The sequence below is a fragment of the Oncorhynchus nerka genome, linkage group LG27 (genome assembly GCF_034236695.1).
Source record: "Oncorhynchus nerka isolate Pitt River linkage group LG27, Oner_Uvic_2.0, whole genome shotgun sequence".
NCBI classification, from domain to species: domain Eukaryota; kingdom Metazoa; phylum Chordata; class Actinopteri; order Salmoniformes; family Salmonidae; genus Oncorhynchus; species Oncorhynchus nerka.
The window spans coordinates 46,385,032-46,405,887 of NC_088422.1; the positions used below are offsets into that span (position 1 = coordinate 46,385,032).

The 20,856-nt window shown below is 42.1% G+C and overlaps 1 protein-coding gene across 2 annotated transcripts in view; it reads left to right on the forward strand.

The window, feature by feature from the left end:
• Positions 1-4,112: 4,112 nt before the first annotated feature.
• The window catches only part of LOC115111890 (syntaxin-binding protein 1-like), a 46,802-nt gene continuing 30,058 nt past the window's right edge, over positions 4,113-20,856 (forward strand). For both annotated transcript variants that reach the window (XM_029638415.2, XM_029638416.2), the window contains exons 1-13: positions 4,113-4,276; positions 11,328-11,377; positions 12,271-12,352; positions 12,451-12,527; positions 12,942-13,020; positions 13,579-13,682; positions 16,047-16,195; positions 16,493-16,577; positions 17,022-17,152; positions 17,991-18,098; positions 18,248-18,308; positions 18,445-18,510; positions 18,805-18,885. In XM_029638415.2, the coding sequence (XP_029494275.1) occupies positions 4,240-4,276; positions 11,328-11,377; positions 12,271-12,352; positions 12,451-12,527; positions 12,942-13,020; positions 13,579-13,682; positions 16,047-16,195; positions 16,493-16,577; positions 17,022-17,152; positions 17,991-18,098; positions 18,248-18,308; positions 18,445-18,510; positions 18,805-18,885 (1,110 nt within the window). In that variant the 5' untranslated portion in view covers positions 4,113-4,239. The remainder of the gene's footprint in view (positions 4,277-11,327; positions 11,378-12,270; positions 12,353-12,450; positions 12,528-12,941; positions 13,021-13,578; positions 13,683-16,046; positions 16,196-16,492; positions 16,578-17,021; positions 17,153-17,990; positions 18,099-18,247; positions 18,309-18,444; positions 18,511-18,804; positions 18,886-20,856) is intronic.

The following is a 20,856-nucleotide window of genomic DNA, read 5'->3' on the forward strand; positions in this document are numbered from 1 at the left end:
TAGGTTTTAATAGTCATAGTGGGTACACCATCTCCAATGCACTTCTTTATAAACTCACTCACAGAGTTAGTGAGTAGATCGATGTTGTAACAAATCCCAGTATGCGTGATCAAAACAATCTTGAAGTGTGGATTCCGATTGGTCAGACCAGTGTTGAATGGTTCTATTCACTGGTACATCCTGTTTGAGTTTCTGCCTATAAGACTGTAGGAGCAAGATGGCATCGTGGTCAGATTTGCCAAAGAGAGGCCGCGGGAGGGCTTGTATGCATCGCGGAAGTTAGAGTAGCAGTATTCCACCCGCGTGTAGTGAAATCAGTTGATTGATAAAATTTAGGTAGCCTTGTTCTCAAATTTACTTTGTTAAAATCCCCAGCTACGATAAATGCAGCCTCAGGATATATGGTTTCCAGTTTACATATAGTTTACATATAGTCCAGTGAAGTTATCTCGCCATCACGGTTGACAACTCCATTGTGTCCTACTCCCAGAGCGCTAAGAACCTTGGCGTGATCCTGGACAACACCCTGTCGTTCTCAACTAACATCAAGGCGGTGGCCCGTTCTTGTAGGTTCATGCTCTACAACATCCGCAGAGTACGACCCTGCCTCACACAGGAAGCAGCGCAGGTCCTAATCCAGGCACTTGTCATCTCCCGTCTGGATTACTGCAACTCGCTGTTGGCTGGGCTCCCTGCCTGTGCCATTAAACCCCTACAACTCATCCAGAACGCCGCAGCCCGTCTGGTGTTCAACCTTCCCAAGTTCTCTCACGTCACCCCGCTCCTCCGCTCTCTCCACTGGCTTCCAGTTGAAGCTTGCATCCGCTACAAGACCATGGTGCTTGCCTACGGAGCTGTGAGGGGAACGGCACCTCAGTACCTCCAGGCTCTGATCAGGCCCTACACCCAAACAAGGGCACTGCGTTCATCCACCTCTGGCCTGCTCGCCTCCCTACCACTGAGGAAGTACAGTTCCCGCGCAGCCCAGTCAAAACTGTTCGCTGCTCTGGCCCCCCAATGGTGGAACAAACTCCCTCACGACGCCAGGACAGCGGAGTCAATCACCACCTTCCGGAGACACCTGAAACCCCACCTCTTTCAGGAATACCTAGGATAGGATAAAGTAATCCTTCTCACCCCCCCCCCCCCTTAAAAGATGTAGATGCACTATTGTAAAGTGGCTGTTCCACTGGATGTCTTAAGGTGAACGCACCAATTTGTAAGTCGCTCTGGATAAGAGCGTCTGCTAAATGACTTAAATGTAAATGTAAATGTAAGTTCCTTGAAGGCCGTCTTGGTGTCTGCTTGAGGGGGAATGTACACCACTGTGACGATAACTGGCAAGAACTAACTTGGGAGCTAATATGGCCGGCATTTGATTGTAAGGAATTCTAGGTCGGGTGAGCAGAAGGACTTGAGTTCCTGTATGTTGTTATGATTACACCATGAGTTGTTAATCATGAAGCATGCACCCTCGCACTTCCTCTTCCCAGAGAGGTGTTTATCTCTGTCGATGCGATGCATGGAGAAACCCATGTTTCCGTGGAACAGAGAATGTTAAAATCTCTGACGTTTCTCTGGAAGGCAACCCTTGCTCGAATTTGATCTACCTTGTTGTCAAGAGACTGAACATTGGCGAGTAGTATATTCGGGAGCAGTGGGCGATGTGCACATCTACGGAGCCTGACCAGGAGGCCGCTCCGTCTGCCCCTTCTGCGGCGCCATTGTTTTGGGGCGGCTTTTGGGATTAGGTTGATTATCCTGGGTGGTGGTCCAAACAGAGGATCCTCTTCGAGAAGGTCGTATTCCTGGTCGTAATGTTGATAAGCTGTATGTAAGACTTAAGATTTCCTGGGGTAACAATGTAAGAAATAATGCATGTAAAAACACAATACTGCATAGTTTCCTAAGGACTCGAAGCGAGGCGACCATCTCTGTCGGCGTCGTCTTGCAACTAGATATTTCCACCTGCGTGTCCTGATGATCACGTCTGGTGTGGATGGACAAAATCGACATGCACGCGATGGCGCACGCACGTGCCTGTTCTGGTCAGCATGTTACTCCTCAGCCTGAAGTGTCCCCACTTGCACCAGCGAATAGCTGGTTTTTCGCATGGTGCCGACTGGGAAGACGCTTCAGGAGGGCGGTCATGTGTGCTAGCAAGGCATAGGTATCTAGTGTGACTGCCTTTCTGAAGCGTCTTATCAGTCGGCGTCATGCAAAAAGCTAGCTAATGAGGCGACACAAGCGGAACACCTCAGGCTGATGCCTTGATCAAACCAACCGCGTCATTGCATTATGGTACACCAGAAGTACAGATTTCCAATGGAAAGCTGCGTTTACCTTGCAGCATTGCGTTGCAGAGGCAATTGCAGTGCATTCTGTGTGGTTACTTGTTAAATATTACTGCATGGTCGGTACTAGAAGCACAAGCATTTCACTACACTCGCATTAACAGCTGCTAACCATGTGTATGTGACCAATAAAATCTGATGTTGGATTTATCGAACCCAATGTATGCGTCAAACTGTATGCGTAGACAGCTTGACAGAAATGGTAGCAGAGGGTGAATGTTGAAGTTTTGTTGCACACATATCCAGATGATGCTGCGTACCCTTTTGCTCAATGAAACTGTAGGTGTGATCGAGGCGTGAGGGTTAAGTTTCACACATCCTCATTTGCTACACAGGCACTTCATGTTTTTGATTTAATCAACCTGGAATTCCAGGTTTGTGAAATTTTGGCAATCAGTGAACTGATCAATTAGCTCAGTTGGTCAGGTGTGCTGACTAGTACCTGCAGCACTCCAGGAACAGGGTTGCCTACCCCTGGTGCATGCACAAGACATGACCTTACACCTCGATCACACTGACAACGTCATTGCATTTTGGGACACCAGAAAAACATTTATTTCTGATGGAATGCTGTGTTTGCCTTGCAGCATTGCGTTGGAGAGGCAGTCACAGTGCGTTCTGTGTGGTGCATACTTTTGGATTTATTGAACTTATGCGTGTACAGCTTTTCAGAAATGGTAGCAGAAGGTAGTGGTGGAAAAAGTACTAAAATGTCATACTTGAGTAAAAGTAAAAGTAATAGAAAATGACTCAAGTAAAAGTGGAAGTCACCCAGTAAAATACTACTTGAGTAAAAGTATTTGGTTAGAATATACTTTAGTATCAAAAGTAAAGGGAATTCTTCAAATATACTTAAGTATCAATTATTTCAAATGTCTTATCTTATGCAAACCAGACAGCACAATTTTCTTGTTTTTTATTTATTTTCCAAATAGCAAGGAGCACACTGCAACACTCAGACATAATTTACAAACAAAGCATTTGTGTTTAGTGAGTCCGCCAGATGTTCTCTTGACAAGTGTGTGAACTGGACCATTTTCCTGTCAAAATGTAATGAGTACTTTTGGGTGTCAGGGAAAATGTATGTAGTAAAAAGTACATAATTTTCTTTAGGAATGTAGTGAAGTAAAAGTAAAAGTTGTCAAAAAATATAAATAGTAAAGTACAGATACCCAAAAACTCTACCTAAGTAGTACTTTAAATTATTTTTACTTAAGCACTTTACTCCGCTGGCAGAAGGTTAATGTTGAACTTTTGTTGTACATATATCCAGAATATGTTGAGTTTGCGCAAATACACTGTCAGTGTGAATGAGGCATAAGGATGAATGAAAGGCCTATATTTACTTAGACATTACTGCCCCTCTGTGGACATCTGTGGGTATTATTGATAATGTAGCCAATGTAGTCTATTGTGTTTTATCCTATTGCAGTTGCTGTGAAAATACAGTATGTTAAAATAAGAATTCAATGGTCTGATCATTACTTTTTTTTTCCATTAGGGTTGTACAAAATCCTACTTGTTGTATACAAATTACTAGGCCCATAACTGCTATTTATTCTAACCTATTAAAATAGTTCATAAATACAATAACTTTATTTCACTTGATAAATAATACCACTGCAAACAGCTAAACATAGAATATGTGGATGTCTATTAAAAGTTGAAGTAGGTTGTCCGTGGCATTGTATGACAGACAGTTGAAATCGGCATGTTTGTGGAGGCGTGGAAGGGATTATTTTCGAAGCAATACGGTCCCTCTGCAATCACTTTGGATGTTGTCCCGCGGCCTACAGTCCTACACAGTATTAGCGGTGGTTGGGTAGAGTAGAGAGGGAAAGAAAAGGGGAGGCGAAGACACGGCCACGACAGAGACATCATCACCATGGCACCACTCGGACTAAAAGCCATTGTGGGAGAAAGTAAGAATATGTATTTTTGTTTAATCACTTCTTATGTAGGTCTATGCTCTATGGTTATTTTGTATTGTGGCGTTGGCCTAGGCTATTTTATTTTTGCTTTATTTTGGACATTCTATTAATTTAAGCTATTTAGTTGATTTGAATTACTATTTTATTTAGATCTCAATTTGTATTTCAAACACAATTTAAATACATTTTTTGGCCAAAAATTGGTCCAGAAGTAGACCTATTGAAAGTAAAAAATCTAGTGCGTCTCAAATTCGATAGGATTGCTCAAAGTGCGTAAAGGCGCACTAACGCACTCTCAATTATCCTATATCTCTGCATCATTAGATGTAGCAAAATGTTGGTCTTTTAATATTGGGTTTTAATTATGGGCACTGTACAATACTGGCATTTGTTTTGTAGTGAGTTGCACTATGAAATTGTCGTTTCGGGTAAATCCACATGCGCTAAATCCATACGGATTAAGCTCTTCCACTGTCATAGTGCTCCTTGCTGCATGGATCCACCACAATACAGCTCCACACTCAGTTACCTAAAGCCACCACGAAAGGGGAAAATCTCTTCTTTTGTGGATGTAAACGTGTAGGCCACAGGTGGCACCTTAATTGGGGAGGACAGGCTCATTGTAATGCCTGGGGCAGAATTACTGGAGTGGGATCAAACACATGGTTTCCATGTGTTTGATGCCATTCAATTTTCTCCGTTCCAGCCATTATTATGAGCCGTCCTCCCCTCAGCAGCCTCTACTGGTGCAGGCCTATTACTTTGTATTGTGGCTTTTAAAATACATCTGCTGTGTTGAAGGCAATTCATTCAAGAACGGGCATATAACCTAGTTTCCCCATTATGCACATAAAAAGCAAGACCTTATCCATGCATGAAATGGTGAAAACAATAATTCCACAATGCCAACTTCAGTCTTAAATATGTTAAATGTTTGGCTGGCAGTCTTTCATTTATTTATGGTATGGTAGACAGGGGAATAGAGATATTGGGGTTAACGTTTGTTGTTATTGCGTGGGTATCCGCTATTTAATACCTCCTCAGCGGGGTTTGGTAGGTCACTTGGGTAGGTTACTTTCTAAATGTAATCCATTACAGTTAATAGTTACCTGTCTAAAATTGTAATCAGTAACGTAACTTTTGGATTATCCAAACTCAGTAACATAATCTGATTACATTCAGTTACTTTTAGATTACATTCCCCTTAATGGCATTAGAAGAATACAAACATGTATTTTACCAATTGATTTATCCTGCAATAGATGTGGTTCAATGTTAACGTTTACATAGCTGGCCATATATGGATGTTCAATTTTACTTTATGGGTTGGTTATGTACACTTCTTCTACCCATTGCTTTCTACTACATATAATAATACGATTACATTGTATCTTTACAAGTCCAAAAATGTATGTAGCAACTACAGATTGCCCCTTTAAATCTATCAAAAGTGTGCGAGTTTGAGCATGTGTCCATTAGGCCTATGGATGTATTTCTTTTATCAGCATGAATTAGACTGAGCAATTAAACGCCCCTCTTTTATTCCTAAAGCTGGGATACCCACTATGCAGATGTTGTAAGAGCGCATTTTTCACTGGCTGTCGACTGGTTTCAAAAACAATGATTAATAGGCAGCTTAAACTATTTGAATTCAACCATTATTGGGTTCAAATACACATTTAGATTTGTGAACAGCCACCCACAACAACCACAATCCGTAAGGCGCAAATAGAAAAATGAGAGAGCAGCAGTGTGATTCACATCAATGCGCTATGTAGATATCAATAATAAGTGATATCCATATCACCGTAGACTAAACCACTGCTGTCATCCTTACCTCCAAGTGTTTATTCAAGTTGGATAATCTTTGGATGCCAACAGCAGTCACACCATTGGAAGACATGGCTTGGACTGTAGCCTACAAAGCCTATTCCTGCTCTTTTCCCGCGTTCAATCAAACACATTCGGTGTGTCATCATAGTGGTCTCTGACTTGTGGTCAGACTCGCTCAGGTGGAACCACCTTAAACTTGAGTCTTTTTTCAATGCAGATTTGAATGTCATTGAGAAAACAGAGAAGTGTCAAAATATATTTTTTTTTAAACATCCTTTCTGAATTTAAAGTATTCATCTAGTTTTTCAAGTATCTGTAATCTGATTACAATATTATTTTACTGGTAACGTAAAGGATTACAGTTATCTTCTTTTGTACGTGTAATCCGTTACTCCCCAACCCTGCTCCTCAGATATCCACTGTATTTGATTGAGGTGAGACAGGATGGTGCTATGGTGATTCAGAGTTTGTTCCCCTGGTGTAAAGTGAGCTGTGGAACTCCACCCAGCCACCAGTAACATTCAGCGTCACCAACTGCTAGCTATGCTGGACTTCCTGAAAATCACACATTGTAGTACTGTGTTCACAAGGAATACTGTTGGTGTTGACAGTTTGTTGAGCCTGTCCCTTACATTTTATGGGTTGTTTTGCTCTTACTCCTGAAGACTTTTATTGTCATACAGACATAAATATCTATGGGTATGACAAATACTGTATAATAAATTAGAAATGGATGGAAATCACCCACTCAAAAAGACAGAGAAAAGTTTGTTGAATTTCCAATGTGTTATCACTGCTTTCAACAATCTAAAAGCACAACCAAACTCCAATGGAAAAACAATGTCTGATTTTTGGTTTAGTTGTCAATCAAATATCTATCACTGACCCCACCCCTGTTTTGGGTAAAAAGCTGAGGAATGGGGGTTGGAGAAATTTAACCACTCGTACATTCATAGACAGAGCGACGGAAAAGGACTGACCATCCATGATATTAAAACTATAGTTTAAACCATGTTTTGAGGCTATGTGGTGTTTGTTTACATTTACTTTGTTTACAAACATCGGAGTAAAACAAGCTTATAGTTTGGTTCCTGATGGGGTACAACAGTTGAGCTAGACTCATGAGGCATTTACAAGTTATATTCTTCAAGAATCAATAGGTATTTATCATTTATTTGTCGATCCAAAAATGTTTGTAGCAACTGCTGATTGCCCCTTTAAAAGTACATGGTGCAAGTGATCAATGCCTTTTGAAATTCTGCGCACATTATTGCTGCAACAAACTGGAATTAAAGCCAGAATAAGTCAGTGGAACAGATGGAACTCTCCAAGCAGAAGATACATCTGCTTCAAAAGATGATATTTGGTTGCCCTGACAACCGAACACAATTCAATATCACTAAATATCATTGCATTCACAGCCCTAGGCCTATTGTATTGTCTATGTTTAGTTGAATTTTGGGTTGAATTGAAACAATAGCCGTTGATGACTTTGCAATTGCTATATAGGCCTAAATAGCATAATGGATGAGATATGAGTGATAAAGTATGGTCCCATTTACTTTGCTCTTTTAAATCTACCTCGATAGTAACAGTGAATCTTAGTTTTCAAGTGGAGATCTCTCAGCAATCATTCTCACAATGGCACATTGATAATAGTCAGTGACAAATTGTAGATTCCACGTCATAATACGTTGACTAATTACGTTTAAGGAATGTTGAATCAACCAGTTTGTGCGCAGTGGGTTAGTTAATAATTGATATGTTGGTTTCACATCTCCATCTCACCCCAAAACGTCTAAATGAAAGAGTAGGACTAAATCAAATCAAACTTTAAATGCACTTCAAATAAAGTTTGATTTGATTTAGTTATATTATTTAACTCTCACAATAGCACACTGGTAATAGTCAGTTACAAATATCATAGCTAAGCAGGTCTTGTTTAAAACCCTAGATGGGAGACCAAAGTGTAGCTGTGGTTAGATCAATTATGCTGCACAGCCTATTGTTTATTTCTGATAGTGGATATAACTTTGAAGATCTGATGTTGTTTTAAAGGTACAAATTCAACATATTGTATACAAGGTTTGTCTATGTTGAAATTTGGTTACCACAATGACATAATAATCCTGGTTGAAATTGAACTCTCCAAAAATGGCACCCTATTCCCTATATAGTTAACAAATGTTGACCAGAGCCCTATTGGCTTTGGTCGAAGGTAGTGCACTATATAGGGAATAGGGCGGCATTTGAGATACAGACATTATCTCCCATCCCAAAGCAGCTTCTTCGTTTGTTGATGCTGACTGACTCTTTCATGGGGCATTGGGGAAATTTCCCCTAACTAATCCAGTTGGGTAATTGGATACAGAACTCATTCACTGATAGACATGTCACCTCAATGATCAAACCACCCGACCCATATTCAAAACAACAACAGTGTTTGAATGAAGCATATAGGCACATTTTTTGTTCTTGATTTCTGAAATGTTAACAATGATTGAGTTGATTGATTGTTATATATTTGTGACATTGTCTTGTTTTGTCTTTCAATGGAGGTAATGCATGTTAAGATTCATTTAGAAAGCAGAGAGCCATACTATGCTACACCCTTTGAATGACTCTTTTTGGTTCCATGTTGAAACATTTTTGTTCCAAGTAGAACCGTTTTTGGGTTCCCTTTTCACAGAAGGTTCTACCTGGAACCAAAAAGGTTTTACCTGGAACAAAAAAGGGTTCTCCTATGGGGACAGCGGAAGAGCCCTTTTGGAACAATTTTTTAAATCGTGTATCCTGACACAACAGCCAAATACTTCTGTCACTGGCTTTTAGGATCCATGCTCTAATGTACCAATCATTTTAAGCTGGGGATGAAGGATATACAGAGCCTTCAGAAAGTATTCACACCCCTTGACTTTTCCCATTGATTTTCAACACAAAATACTCTGTAATGTCAAAGTGGAAGAAAATTCAATTTAAAAATAAAACCATAATATATCTTGATTAGATAAGTATTCAACCCCCTGAGTCAATACATACTGTATTAGAATCACCTTTGGCAACGTTCACAGCTGTGAGTCTTTTTGGGTAAATCTCTAAGAGATTTGCACACCTGGATTGTACAATATTTGCCCATTTATTATTTTTAAAACTCTTCAAGCTCTGTCAAGTTCGTTGTTGACCATTGCTAGACAGCCATTTTAAGGTCTTGCCTTAGATTTTCAAGCAGATATAAGTCAAAACTAAAACAAGGCCACTCAGGAACATTCAATGTCGTCTTAGTAAGCAACTCCAGTGTATATTTGGCCTTGAGTTTAGATTATTGTCCTGCTGAATGATGAATTTGTCTGTTGGAAAGCAGACTGAACAGGGTTTTTACTGTTGGATTTTGCCTGTGCTTAGCTCTATTCCGTTTTATTTTTATCCTACCAAAAAAACTCCCTAGTCCTTTCCGTTGATGAGCATACCCATAACATGATGCAGCCACCACCATGCTTGAAAATATGAAGACTGGTACTCAGTGATGTGTTGTGTTAGATTTGCCCCAAACATAATGCTTTGTATTCAGGACAAGAAGTTAATTTCTTTGCCACATTTTTTGCAGAATTACTTTAGTGCCTTATTACAAACAGGATGCATGTTTTGAAATATTTTTATTCTGTACAGATTTCCTTCTTTTTACTCTGTCATTAAGGCAACTACAATGTTGTTGATCCATCCTTAGTTATCTCCTATCATAGCCATTAAACTCTGTAACTGTTTTAAAATCACCATTGGCCTCATGGTGAAATCCCTGAGCGGTTTCCTTCCTCTCCTGCAACTAACTAACACCTATTATGCAATTCATTATGTTACTTTTTGAGCACATTATTACTCATGAAAGTATTTAGGCTAGCCATGACAAAGGGTTTGAATACTTAACTCAAGACATTTCTAAAATCAAAATTCCACTTTGCATTGTGGGTTATTGTGTGTAGATCAGTCCCACAAAATCTCAATTTAATCCATTGGAAATTCAGGCTGTAACACAACAGAATGTGGAAAAAGTCAAGGGGTGTGAATACTTTTTTTGAAGGCACTGTAGCTACTACTCATTTAATACGTATACTTATTTAAAATCAAATAACACTGATGAATGTATTTAATTGAGTTTTTTTTAGAATACTAGCCAAATCGAACATGCGCGTGTGTCAACAGGTTTCCCTGTGACATCACATCCTGTGGCACAGAAAGAGCCCAGAAATAGCGACCCTGGTGGTTCCGTGGCGTAAGAGGATTGGAAGAGATTAGGCCTTGTGATTGCTGTGTGTCTCTCTCACTGACTCATGCAGTAGATAGATGGGCCAGCTTTTAAACTATAGATTCAAAGCTGATCCTTCCCCCCTCTCCATTACCACAGACTGGCATTTGGGATGCATGAACTGTCTCCCAGATGGTTCCAACGGGGCACCAGGTTCCCAGACTCCTCACAGATGTAATGAGTGTTACATTGGTATAACCGCTCACTTCAGACCCCTCACCGGAGCCCATTAAATTCCAACTGTGGCTGTGCCATCACTGCTAACACCGTCTGTCACCCACCTAAACTAACAATTCACTAGACCAGAATATCTAATATGCCCTTTTATACCTGAAGCATTATGCTTAGATACCCAGGCTTCGCTCAAGTTGTTCCATTAGTTTGAGTCAACGAGACGAGATTCTGAAGGATGACCTTGAGAGACTAAACTGTATACAAGGTGTCAAGGCTCAGGAAAAGACCCAGATGCAGACAGTTTTGAAGTAACAAACGTTTATTACAAAAACAGGACAGCAGGCAAACGACAGGTTAAGGGCAGGCAGAGGTCAGAAGTCCAGAGCAGAGTCTGAAAGGTACAGAACGACAGGCAGGCTCAAGATCAGGGCAGGCAGAATGGCCAAAAACCGGGAAAGCTAGAAAACAGGAACTAGAGAAAGAAAGGAGCACGGGAAAAACCGCTGGTAGGCTTGACGAAACAGAACGAACTGGCAACAGAAAACAGGTATAAATACACTGGGGATAATGAGGAAGATGGGCGACACCTGGAGGGGGGCAAATAGCACAAAGACAGGTGAAACGGATCAGGGTGCGACACAAGGGGCCAATAGCCTACAGTGCTTGTGCTTTTTAGCACAGAACAGTTTAATGTAAGTTGAAGTGTGTGCTAATCAATTATTCCTCCGTTTACAGAGATTATGAATGATGTCATCAAGAAGGTGCACAAGAAGGGCGAATGGAAGGTATGGGCAAATAAAATAAAACGTTGTCACATGCACTGAATACAACAGGTGTAGACCTTACCGGGAAATGCTTACTTACAAGCCCTTAACTAACAATTCAGTTCAAGAAAGAGTTAAGAAAATATTTACAGAATAAAATAAAAATTAATAAAATGTAACACAATAAAAGAACAGTAACAGTAGCGAGTCAGTGTGCGAGGGTACAGGTAAGTCAAGGTAATTTGTACATGTATGTAGGGTTAAAGTGACTATGCATAGATAATAAACAGCAAGTAGCAGCAGTGTAAAAACAAATGTGGGGGTTTGTGTCAATGTAAATAGTCTGTGTGGCCATTTGATGAATTGTTCAGTACTCTTATGGCTTAGGGGCAGAAGCTGTTTAGAAGCCTCTTGTACCCATTGCAGTGCGGTAGCATAGAGAACAGTCTATGACTTGGGTGACTGGAGTCTGACAATTTTTGGGGCTTTCCTCTGAAATTGCCTAGTATGTAGGTCCTGGATGGCAGGAAGCTTGGTCCCAATGATGTACTGGTCCGTACGCACTACCCACTGTAGGGCCTTTACAGTCAGATACCGAGCAGTTGCCATACCAGGCGGTGATGCAACCGGTCAGGATGCTCTCGATGGTGCAGCTGTAGAACTTTTTGAGGATCTGGTTACCCATGCCAAATCTTTTATATCAATGACATTCTTGGTTATGAATGACTGTGTATGTGATAGTACATGATAATAATTGTCTGCGCCCAAATAACACCTTATTACCTTTATAGTGCACTACTTTTGACCAGAGCCCTATGAGCCCAAGTCAAAAGTCGCACACTATATAGGGAATAGGGTGCCATTTAGGATACAACCCTTGACCCCCTGTAAACCTCGTCCCTGTCCTCCCCCAGGTTCTGGTAGTAGACAAGCTAAGCATGAGGATGATGTCATCCTGCTGTAAGATGACAGATATCATGTCAGATGGCATCACCAGTGAGTACCACTCCGTCAACATCACACACACGCTCAACGTTCAGCATCACTTCAAAGGCTAACTGAATGACTGTGCTTTTCTCTCCTATCCTGTACAGTTGTTGAAGACATTGGCAAGAAGCGAGAGCCTCTCCCCAGTATGGAGGCCATCTACCTAATAACTCCCAATGATGAGGTATTGGAACCATTTAGTTTTAGTAAATGCATTTTTTTTTTTTACCTTTATTTAACTAGACAAGTCAGTTAAGAACCAATTTTTATTTTCAATGACGGCCTAGGAACAGTGGGTTAACTGCCTGTTCAGGGGCAGAACGACAGATTTGTACCTTGTCAGCTCGGGGATTTGAACTTGCAACCTTCCGGTTACTAGTCCAACGCTCTAACCACTAGGCTACCCTGCCGCCCCTTAACTCTTTATCCAAAGTGATTTACTGTAGTGCATGCATACATTTACTTATGGGCGGTTCCAGTGTAATCAAACCCACAGCCCTGGCGTTGGAAGCGCCATGCTCTACCATCTGAGACACGCAGGAGCAAAAAAGCTTTAGCGTTCTTTGGTAAGATTTGTGATGTTCCTTCTCCTACCCAGACTGTGGAGGCACTCATAGATGACTTCAGAGACCCGCGGTCGCCCAGATACAGAGGAGCTCACGTCTTCTTCACTGACAGTGAGTAATATTGGAGAGACATGGGACAACTTTGTATCATCACGTATTGTATACAGTATATGAATTTGAGTTTGGAGCAGTCTGATGATAACTTTATATCTGATTCTCCTCGAGTACTGGGAACAGACTAGCAGACAACTCCTCTTTGCCACAATACCAACACTCAATGTCAACCTTACACAGTACACTCTCTCTTCCAAAATGGTTCTTCAGCTGTCCCCATAGGAGAACCCTTTTTGGTTCCAGGGAAAACCCCTTTTTTGTTCCAGGTAGAACCATTTGGGGTTTCATGTAGAACCCTCTGTGGAAAGGCTTCTACTTGGAACCAAAAACGATTCTACTTGGAACCAAAACGGTTCTACCTGGAACCAACAAGGGTTCTTCAAAGGGTTCTCCTATGGGGACAGCCGAAGACCCCTTTTAGGTTCTAGATTGCACCTTTTTTTGTAGGAGTATATAGATTTCTATTCTATTTCCCTATTATTTTCATCCTTTAATTTCATCAAATTTCAATGTTCAATAATTTCATGTTTTTTTTCACTCCCCCCCAACTCCCAGCAATCCCAGATACATTGTTCAATCTGTTGACAAAATCCCGTGCGTCCAAAGCCATGAAGACCTTGACTGAGATCCACATCGCCTTTCTGCCCTATGAGTCACAGGTAAGAGCCTATCTGCCCCTCTGTCTCTGGCGAGGGATAGAAAGACTGTGGGAGAGATACATAGAGAGAGAGGAGGAGGAGGAAAGGGGAAGGATTAAGATTAGGGAGGGGGGGGGGGGGGTGAGCAGGAGGGGACACAGAGAAGGAAACACCAGTGGAGAGTGGGAGAGGGGGAGGAGTATAGGTAGAGTAGGGGAGGAGTGGGGGAGGGATTGCTGAATGAGCTGGGGTAGTCTCCTCTCCTCTTTCTCCTGATGGAATGTTCCAGAGCAGAGTGGCTTTAGCCAGGCCATGGCTTTGCTGTGCCTCCAATCCTCTGCTGTTCTGTTGTCCTCTAGAATTAATCCTACAGGGGACGGTGTGGGGATGAGAAGGAGATGAGGGGTGTGTGGGGATGCCACGTCGCCCAGCCTCCCTCCCTCCCAGTCCATCTCTAATCCCTCACCTCATTGGCGGATGCATCAAAATACTGGCCAGGGAGCCAATGGGAGCCGGAGGAGGGTTGTGTGACAGCGGGAAGTTGTTTGCACACTAGAGGGATTGTTGTCATGTGACGGTCAACAGATGGGCTCGAGCGTTTGAAGGTGCTGGTTGCAGTGGTGCATGGGAAAGGGAGAGCCTGCCTGACTGACACACATTATTGGTTTAGTAGAGTGGATGAAGGGAGGCATGGCTGAGAAGAAATAGGAAGTTTTAGTTTGGAAATAAACTGTCGCTTACTGTATGTCATGGGGCATTTGGCAGTGTTATCAGAAAGCCTAGCATTGATTTTCACTGCTATGCAGACGATACGTAAGTCTACATTTCTGTGTCACCAGAGGATTTTAGTTCCACAGATAAATGATTACACTGTATTAGTGATTTAAATACTTGTATTTACAACTTCTTCTGGCTAAATCAAGACAAGACCGAGGTACTCATCGTTGGAACCAAAGCACAGAGAGAGAATCTAGCCTCACATTTTAATCAAAGATTAAACCTAGGTGTTATTTTAGATTCTGAACTAAATTTCAAATGGAAATGTGACCAAAATAGCTTTTTACCCCCTGAGGAACATTGCCAAGGTGTGGCCATTTTAAATCAAATCAAATCAATCTCTCTCAGGCTGATACAGAGAGACTCATCCATGCTTTTATTACAAGCAAGCTTGACTACTGTAATGCTCTCCTGTCTGGTCTACCCAAGAAAGCCATTGGTCAACTTCAAAACATACAGAATGCTGCAGCACGGGTACTGACCAAGACCAGAGAGCACACATTACACCGGTTTTAAGCTCTCTGCACTGGCTGCCTGTGAGTTTTAGAATGTATTCTAAGATGTTTCTTTTGGTTTTTCAATCAATCCACGATTGCGCACCCCAGTACATGTCAGACATGCTTTTAAGTTATGTAGCCATTAGGTCCCTCAGGTCTTCTGGCGCTGGCATTTTAACTATCCCAAAGCCTAGGACCAAGAAGCATGGAGAATCAACCTTTAGTTATTATGTCCCCAGCCTCTGGAATAGCCTTAGCCTGCCAGGGAACCGAAACTGTGGACATATTTAAAATAGATTTTAACACACCTCTCTTTTTGCTTTGCTTTTCCTTAGGGTGCTTTTTAGTTGTTCAGTTTGTGTTATTATTTAGTTCTTATCTTATGTTTGTTGTTTAGTAAATATTTCAGCTTTTATTTTGAAAATGTTTTATTTTTTTTATTTTTTTTCCATGTGCTGTATAAATAAAGCTTGATTTGATTTCAGAAATCAGTCATAAAGGAAAGAAAGGGAAAGCGGAAAAGGGATTAATAGTCATTTGCGCAACTGAGTGGATTCAACTGAAATGTGTCTTCTGCATTTAACTCAACCTCTCTGAATCAGAGAGGTACGGGGGGCTGCCTTAATTAACGTCCACATCGTCGGAGCCCAGGGAGCAGTTGTTGTTGGGGTTTAACTGCCTTTCTCAAGGCTGTGGGAATTAATGAAAGATGTCCCATCTGATCCTACAACACCGTACTGTATTGTCAGTCATTTGGGAATCAATGCAGTCAAATGGGATTATATTATCTCACCCACACAGTCAAACACACTGCTACAGTGCCACCTGCAGGTCTGGCCCTGCATCTCCACTGGATAAGGTTACAAACATTTGTTAATTTCGCCCAAATTCATAAATTCCTGGTTGTAGGATTCACAGATTTCTTGCTTATTCTATCCTGATTCCGGGAATATTCCAACCAGGATTTCTGGAAAACCTAGGATTTTTGCGAAAGTGACCAACATTTTTGTGTATAGGACGGGTAACTGTAAAGCAAGTTGTTACTGCTGATGTAAAAACAGCCAAATAAAATACATTTAATTGATTTGATTATTTCTCTGTGTGTATCTAGGTGTTTTCCCTGGACAAGACAGATGCCTTCCAGGACTTCTACAGCCCCTACAAGGCTGACATCAAGCACAACATGTTGGCGCGTTGTGCTGAGCAGATCGCCACTCTCTGCAACACCTTGAAGGAATACCCTGGCATCAGATACAGAGGGTAAGAAAGAGCGAGAGAGCTACAGCAATATCAATTACTGCTCCGGTTTCATCTATACTGGCTTCTGTGTAGTGGTGGCTGGTGGTTCGTTTGAGTCCCAGACAGACCCGAATGGAATGTATATAGGCTATGTATCAATCCCAAGGCAGCTACCTACCTCCAAACATAGCATCCTTGTGGATTGGGACATAGCCTATTCATCCGCCTCTGAGAGGATTCTTAGAAGGAGTCAGTCTTCTGTACGTGTGATGGAAAGCTAATAGCCTGTTTGTTGCCCACTCTGTTGTCTTGACTCAGGGAGTACAAAGACTGTGCCACTCTGGCTCAGCTCCTGCAGGACAAGCTAGACGGCTACAAGGCAGACGACCCCACCATGGGAGAGGTGAGGCAGGAGAGCAGCCAACCAACAAGCCACACTGATTTAACTGATATAACACACACTGTAAATGGATTTCTGTGAATTTGACAGTATTCTACAGGCAGCTTGGTTGCAAGTACAATTCTGTGTTTCATATTACAGTACACCTACTGTAATATAAATACGGTATCAAAGAAGTACGATAGGTCAGCCACCCGCGGCTTTTACCCATTCGTCAGCACGGTGTGTTTTGTTCTTTAGGTTACAGTGAAACATGTCATTATGTCAAATCAATGTATCATTCACAATAATGAAATAGTTGAATCTATTGTAGATCGTTATGACGTTTTGGAGGTTATGAAACTGCAATAGTACAGTCAAATCATAATGTCAAACTCTTTGTCCAGCCATTTGTCTCTCTGTCCCTGTCAGCTAATATGGCCCCCTCTTTCTCTCCGCCCTGCCTAGGGTCCGGACAAATCTCGCTCTCAACTCCTGATTCTGGACCGAGGCTTTGACCCAGTCTCTCCCATCCTCCATGAACTCACCCTCCAAGCCATGGGCTATGACCTGCTGGGCATCGAGAACGACGTCTACAAGTAAACACTACCACGCTGGCACAGCCTGGCACAGCAATGGGTTCAACGCACACAACACACTGGGCCTCGCACCACAGAATTACAGAGAACATATAGGATCTCTATCCCTATGTGAATTATAGGATCTATATTCCTATGTGAATTATAGGATCTATATTCCTATGTGAATTATAGGATCTCTATCCCTATGTGAATTATAGGATCTCTATTCCTATGTGAATTATAAGATCTCTATCCCTATGTGAATTATAGGATCTCTATCCCTATGTGAATTATAAGATCTCTATCCCTATGTGAATTATAGGATCTCTATCCCTATGTGAATTATAGGATCTCTATCCCTATGTGAATTATAGGATCTCTATCCCTATGTGAATTATAGGATCTCTATCCCTATGTGAATTATAAGATCTCTATCCCTATGTGAATTATAGGATCTCTATCCCTATGTGAATTATAGGATCTCTATCCCTATGTGAATTATAAGATCTCTATCCCTATGTGAATTATAGGATCTCTATCCCTATGTGAATTAACAATAGGATCTCTATCCCTATGTGAATTATAAAATCTCTATCCCTATGTTATATGATCTCTATCTCTGGCACAGCCTCGCAATAGGTCCATCTCTCGTTTTGTTTGGATAGGAATTGTCATCTTGTTCGGTAGCTTCCTATTTAGTTCTAAGTAAACATTTGGGCAAATCAATCTTTGCTGTTATGAGCGTTTATTTTGTACACCTCTCTGTGTTTGACTCTGTTCCCTTTTTCTCTCTCTCTCTCTCCTCTCTTGCTCTCGCTTTCGTCTCTTGCTCTCTCGCTCTGTCTCTGTCTGTCAGGTATGACACCAGTGGGATGGGGGAGGTCAAGGAGAAGGCGGTGTTGCTGGATGAGGATGATGACCTGTGGATGAGTCTCAGACACAAGCATATTGCCGAAGTCACCACGTAAGTCTTTAAAAAATAGGATGCTCCCGTGGTTCTCACACATACATGCACGGACACACAGATGCACGGAAGCCCTGCTGCCCTGTATAGGTCTTTTATTTATCTCTCTTTTTAAAAAAAAAATCTATCCCTCTCACACATTCAAACAGGGCTGTGACCCGCTCCCTCAAAGAATTCTCAGCCACCAAAAAGATGAACACAGGAGAGAAGGTACATGCAACTCAGTCTTTATTAGTCCTACCGACCTACTGCATTATTGAACTGCGATGTGTCCTTCGTAACCCTCTGTACTGTATAGACTGCTGTATGTGTCTAACAGTGATGTGCTGTTCTGGGTTTGCTACAGACCACAATGAAAGACTTGTCTCAGATGCTGAAGAAGATGCCGCAGTATCAGAAAGAGCTAAGCAAGGTAAGCATGATGAGCCATATGATACTGTATGGATGTCCCAGCACAGAAATAATACACCCAACATGCTCAGACAGACAACTGGTTCCCCAGGCAGCTATGCAATATAACACATAGAAGACCTTCACTGTGGACTATTAAGACTATGAATGTGACACCAAATGGGAGACAATTGACTGAAACGCGGAGGGACTACCTTGACGTTGTCCAATAAGAAATGCTTGTTTCCTTTTTTCGGGCTGCAAATAGATTTTGCTACTGTGTACACTAATGAATCCACCCCTCCCTGTGTTTCAGTACTCTACCCACCTCCACCTGGCTGAAGACTGTATGAACCGATATCAGGGCACGGTGGACAAGCTATGTCGTGTTGAGCAGGTAACAGAATAACCAGGGAGCCCAGGGAATTGGAATACATTTAAATTAAATGTTTGTGATCTGTTTGAACTCTTGCCAACTCCATTGCTGTTATTGTCAAGCCAAACAACAAGTGACAGGGAGTTGGCATTATAGCACAAATAGACTAGCACTCGGGCTATTAAAATACACTATACGGGATATAACCTGAGTGTACAAAACATTAATATTGAGTTGCACCCCCTTTTGCCCTCAGAACAGCCTCAATTCGTCGGGGCATGGTCTCTACAAGGTGTCGAAAGCGTTCCACAGGGATGCTGGCCCCATGTTGACTCCAATGCTTCCCACAGTTGTGTCAAGTTGGCTGGATGTCCTTTGGGTGGTGGGACCATTCTTAGATACATCTTTTTCAACTATTATTATTATATAATTTTCCTTGTTTCAGGTCTACATCGTAAAGAGATTGTACATATTTTTGAATTCCAAAATGAAACAAGGTAACACAAAACATAGCATAACCAACAAACACCAAAACATAGCATAACCAACAAACACCAAAACATAGCATAACCAACAAACACCAAAACATAGCATAACCAACAAACACCAAAACATAGCCAAAACAATAAGACTTATACATTCCATTTCCGTTCTCTGCTCTTCATTTTTAATTACTTTAATCAAAAAAAATATAACATTAATTTCATTATCGTAATTTTTTTAAATGTTCCTTACATAGACTATCAAAATAAAGAAAGTCACACACTCCATATATTAACTCCCAGCAATTTAATGGGTATTTACCAACTTTTCGGCAGCACTGTGCCTTCCTCAGGGTAATGTAACATTTAACATTTAAGTCATTTAGCAGACGCTCTTATCCAGAGCGACTTACAAATTGGTGCGTTCACCTTAAGACATCCAGTGGAACAGCCACTTTACAATAGTGCATCTAAATCTTTTAGGGGGGGGGTGAGAAGGATTACTTTATCCTATCCTAGGTATTCCTGAAAGAGGTGGGGTTTCAGGTGTCTCCGGAAGGTGGTGATTGACTCCGCTGTCCTGGCGTCGTGAGGGAGTTTGTTCCACCATTGGGGGGCCAGAGCAGCGAACAGTTTTGACTGGGCTGCGCGGGAACTGTACTTCCTCAGTGGTAGGGAGGCGAGCAGGCCAGAGGTGGATGAACGCAGTGCCCTTGTTTGGGTGTAGGGCCTGATCAGAGCCTGGAGGTACTGAGGTGCCGTTCCCTCACAGCTCCGTAGGCAAGCACCATGGTCTTGTAGCGGATGCGAGCTTCAACTGGAAGCCAGTGGAGAGAGCGGAGGAGCGGGGTGACGTGAGAGAACTTGGGAAGGTTGAACACCAGACGGGCTGCGGCGTTCTGGATGAGTTGTAGGGGTTTAATGGCACAGGCAGGGAGCCCAGCCAACAGCGAGTTGCAGTAATCCAGACGGGAGATGACAAGTGCCTGGATTAGGACCTGCGCTGCTTCCTGTGTGAGGCAGGGTCGTACTCTGCGGATGTTGTAGAGCATGAACCTACAAGAACGGGCCACCGCCTTGATGTTAGTTGAGAACGACAGGGTGTTGTCCAGGATCACGCCAAGGTTCTTAGCGCTCTGGGAGGAGGACACAATGGAGTTGTCAACCGTGATGGCGAGATCATGGAACGGGCAGTCCTTCCCCGGGAGGAAGAGCAGCTCCGTCTTGCCGAGGTTCAGCTTGAGGTGGTGATCCGTCATCCACACTGATATGTCTGCCAGACATGCAGAGATGCGATTCGCCACCTGGTCATCAGAAGGGGGAAAGGAGAAGATTAATTGTGTGTCGTCTGCATAGCAATGATAGGAGAGACCATGTGAGGTTATGACAGAGCCAAGTGACTTGATTTAATGTCATGAATACTTGAACCAGGTTATGTAGACAAACAGTGCAATTAGTGCAACCAATGGCAGTAGTGAGGGGTGTGTCATAATGATTAAGTTAATTAAAA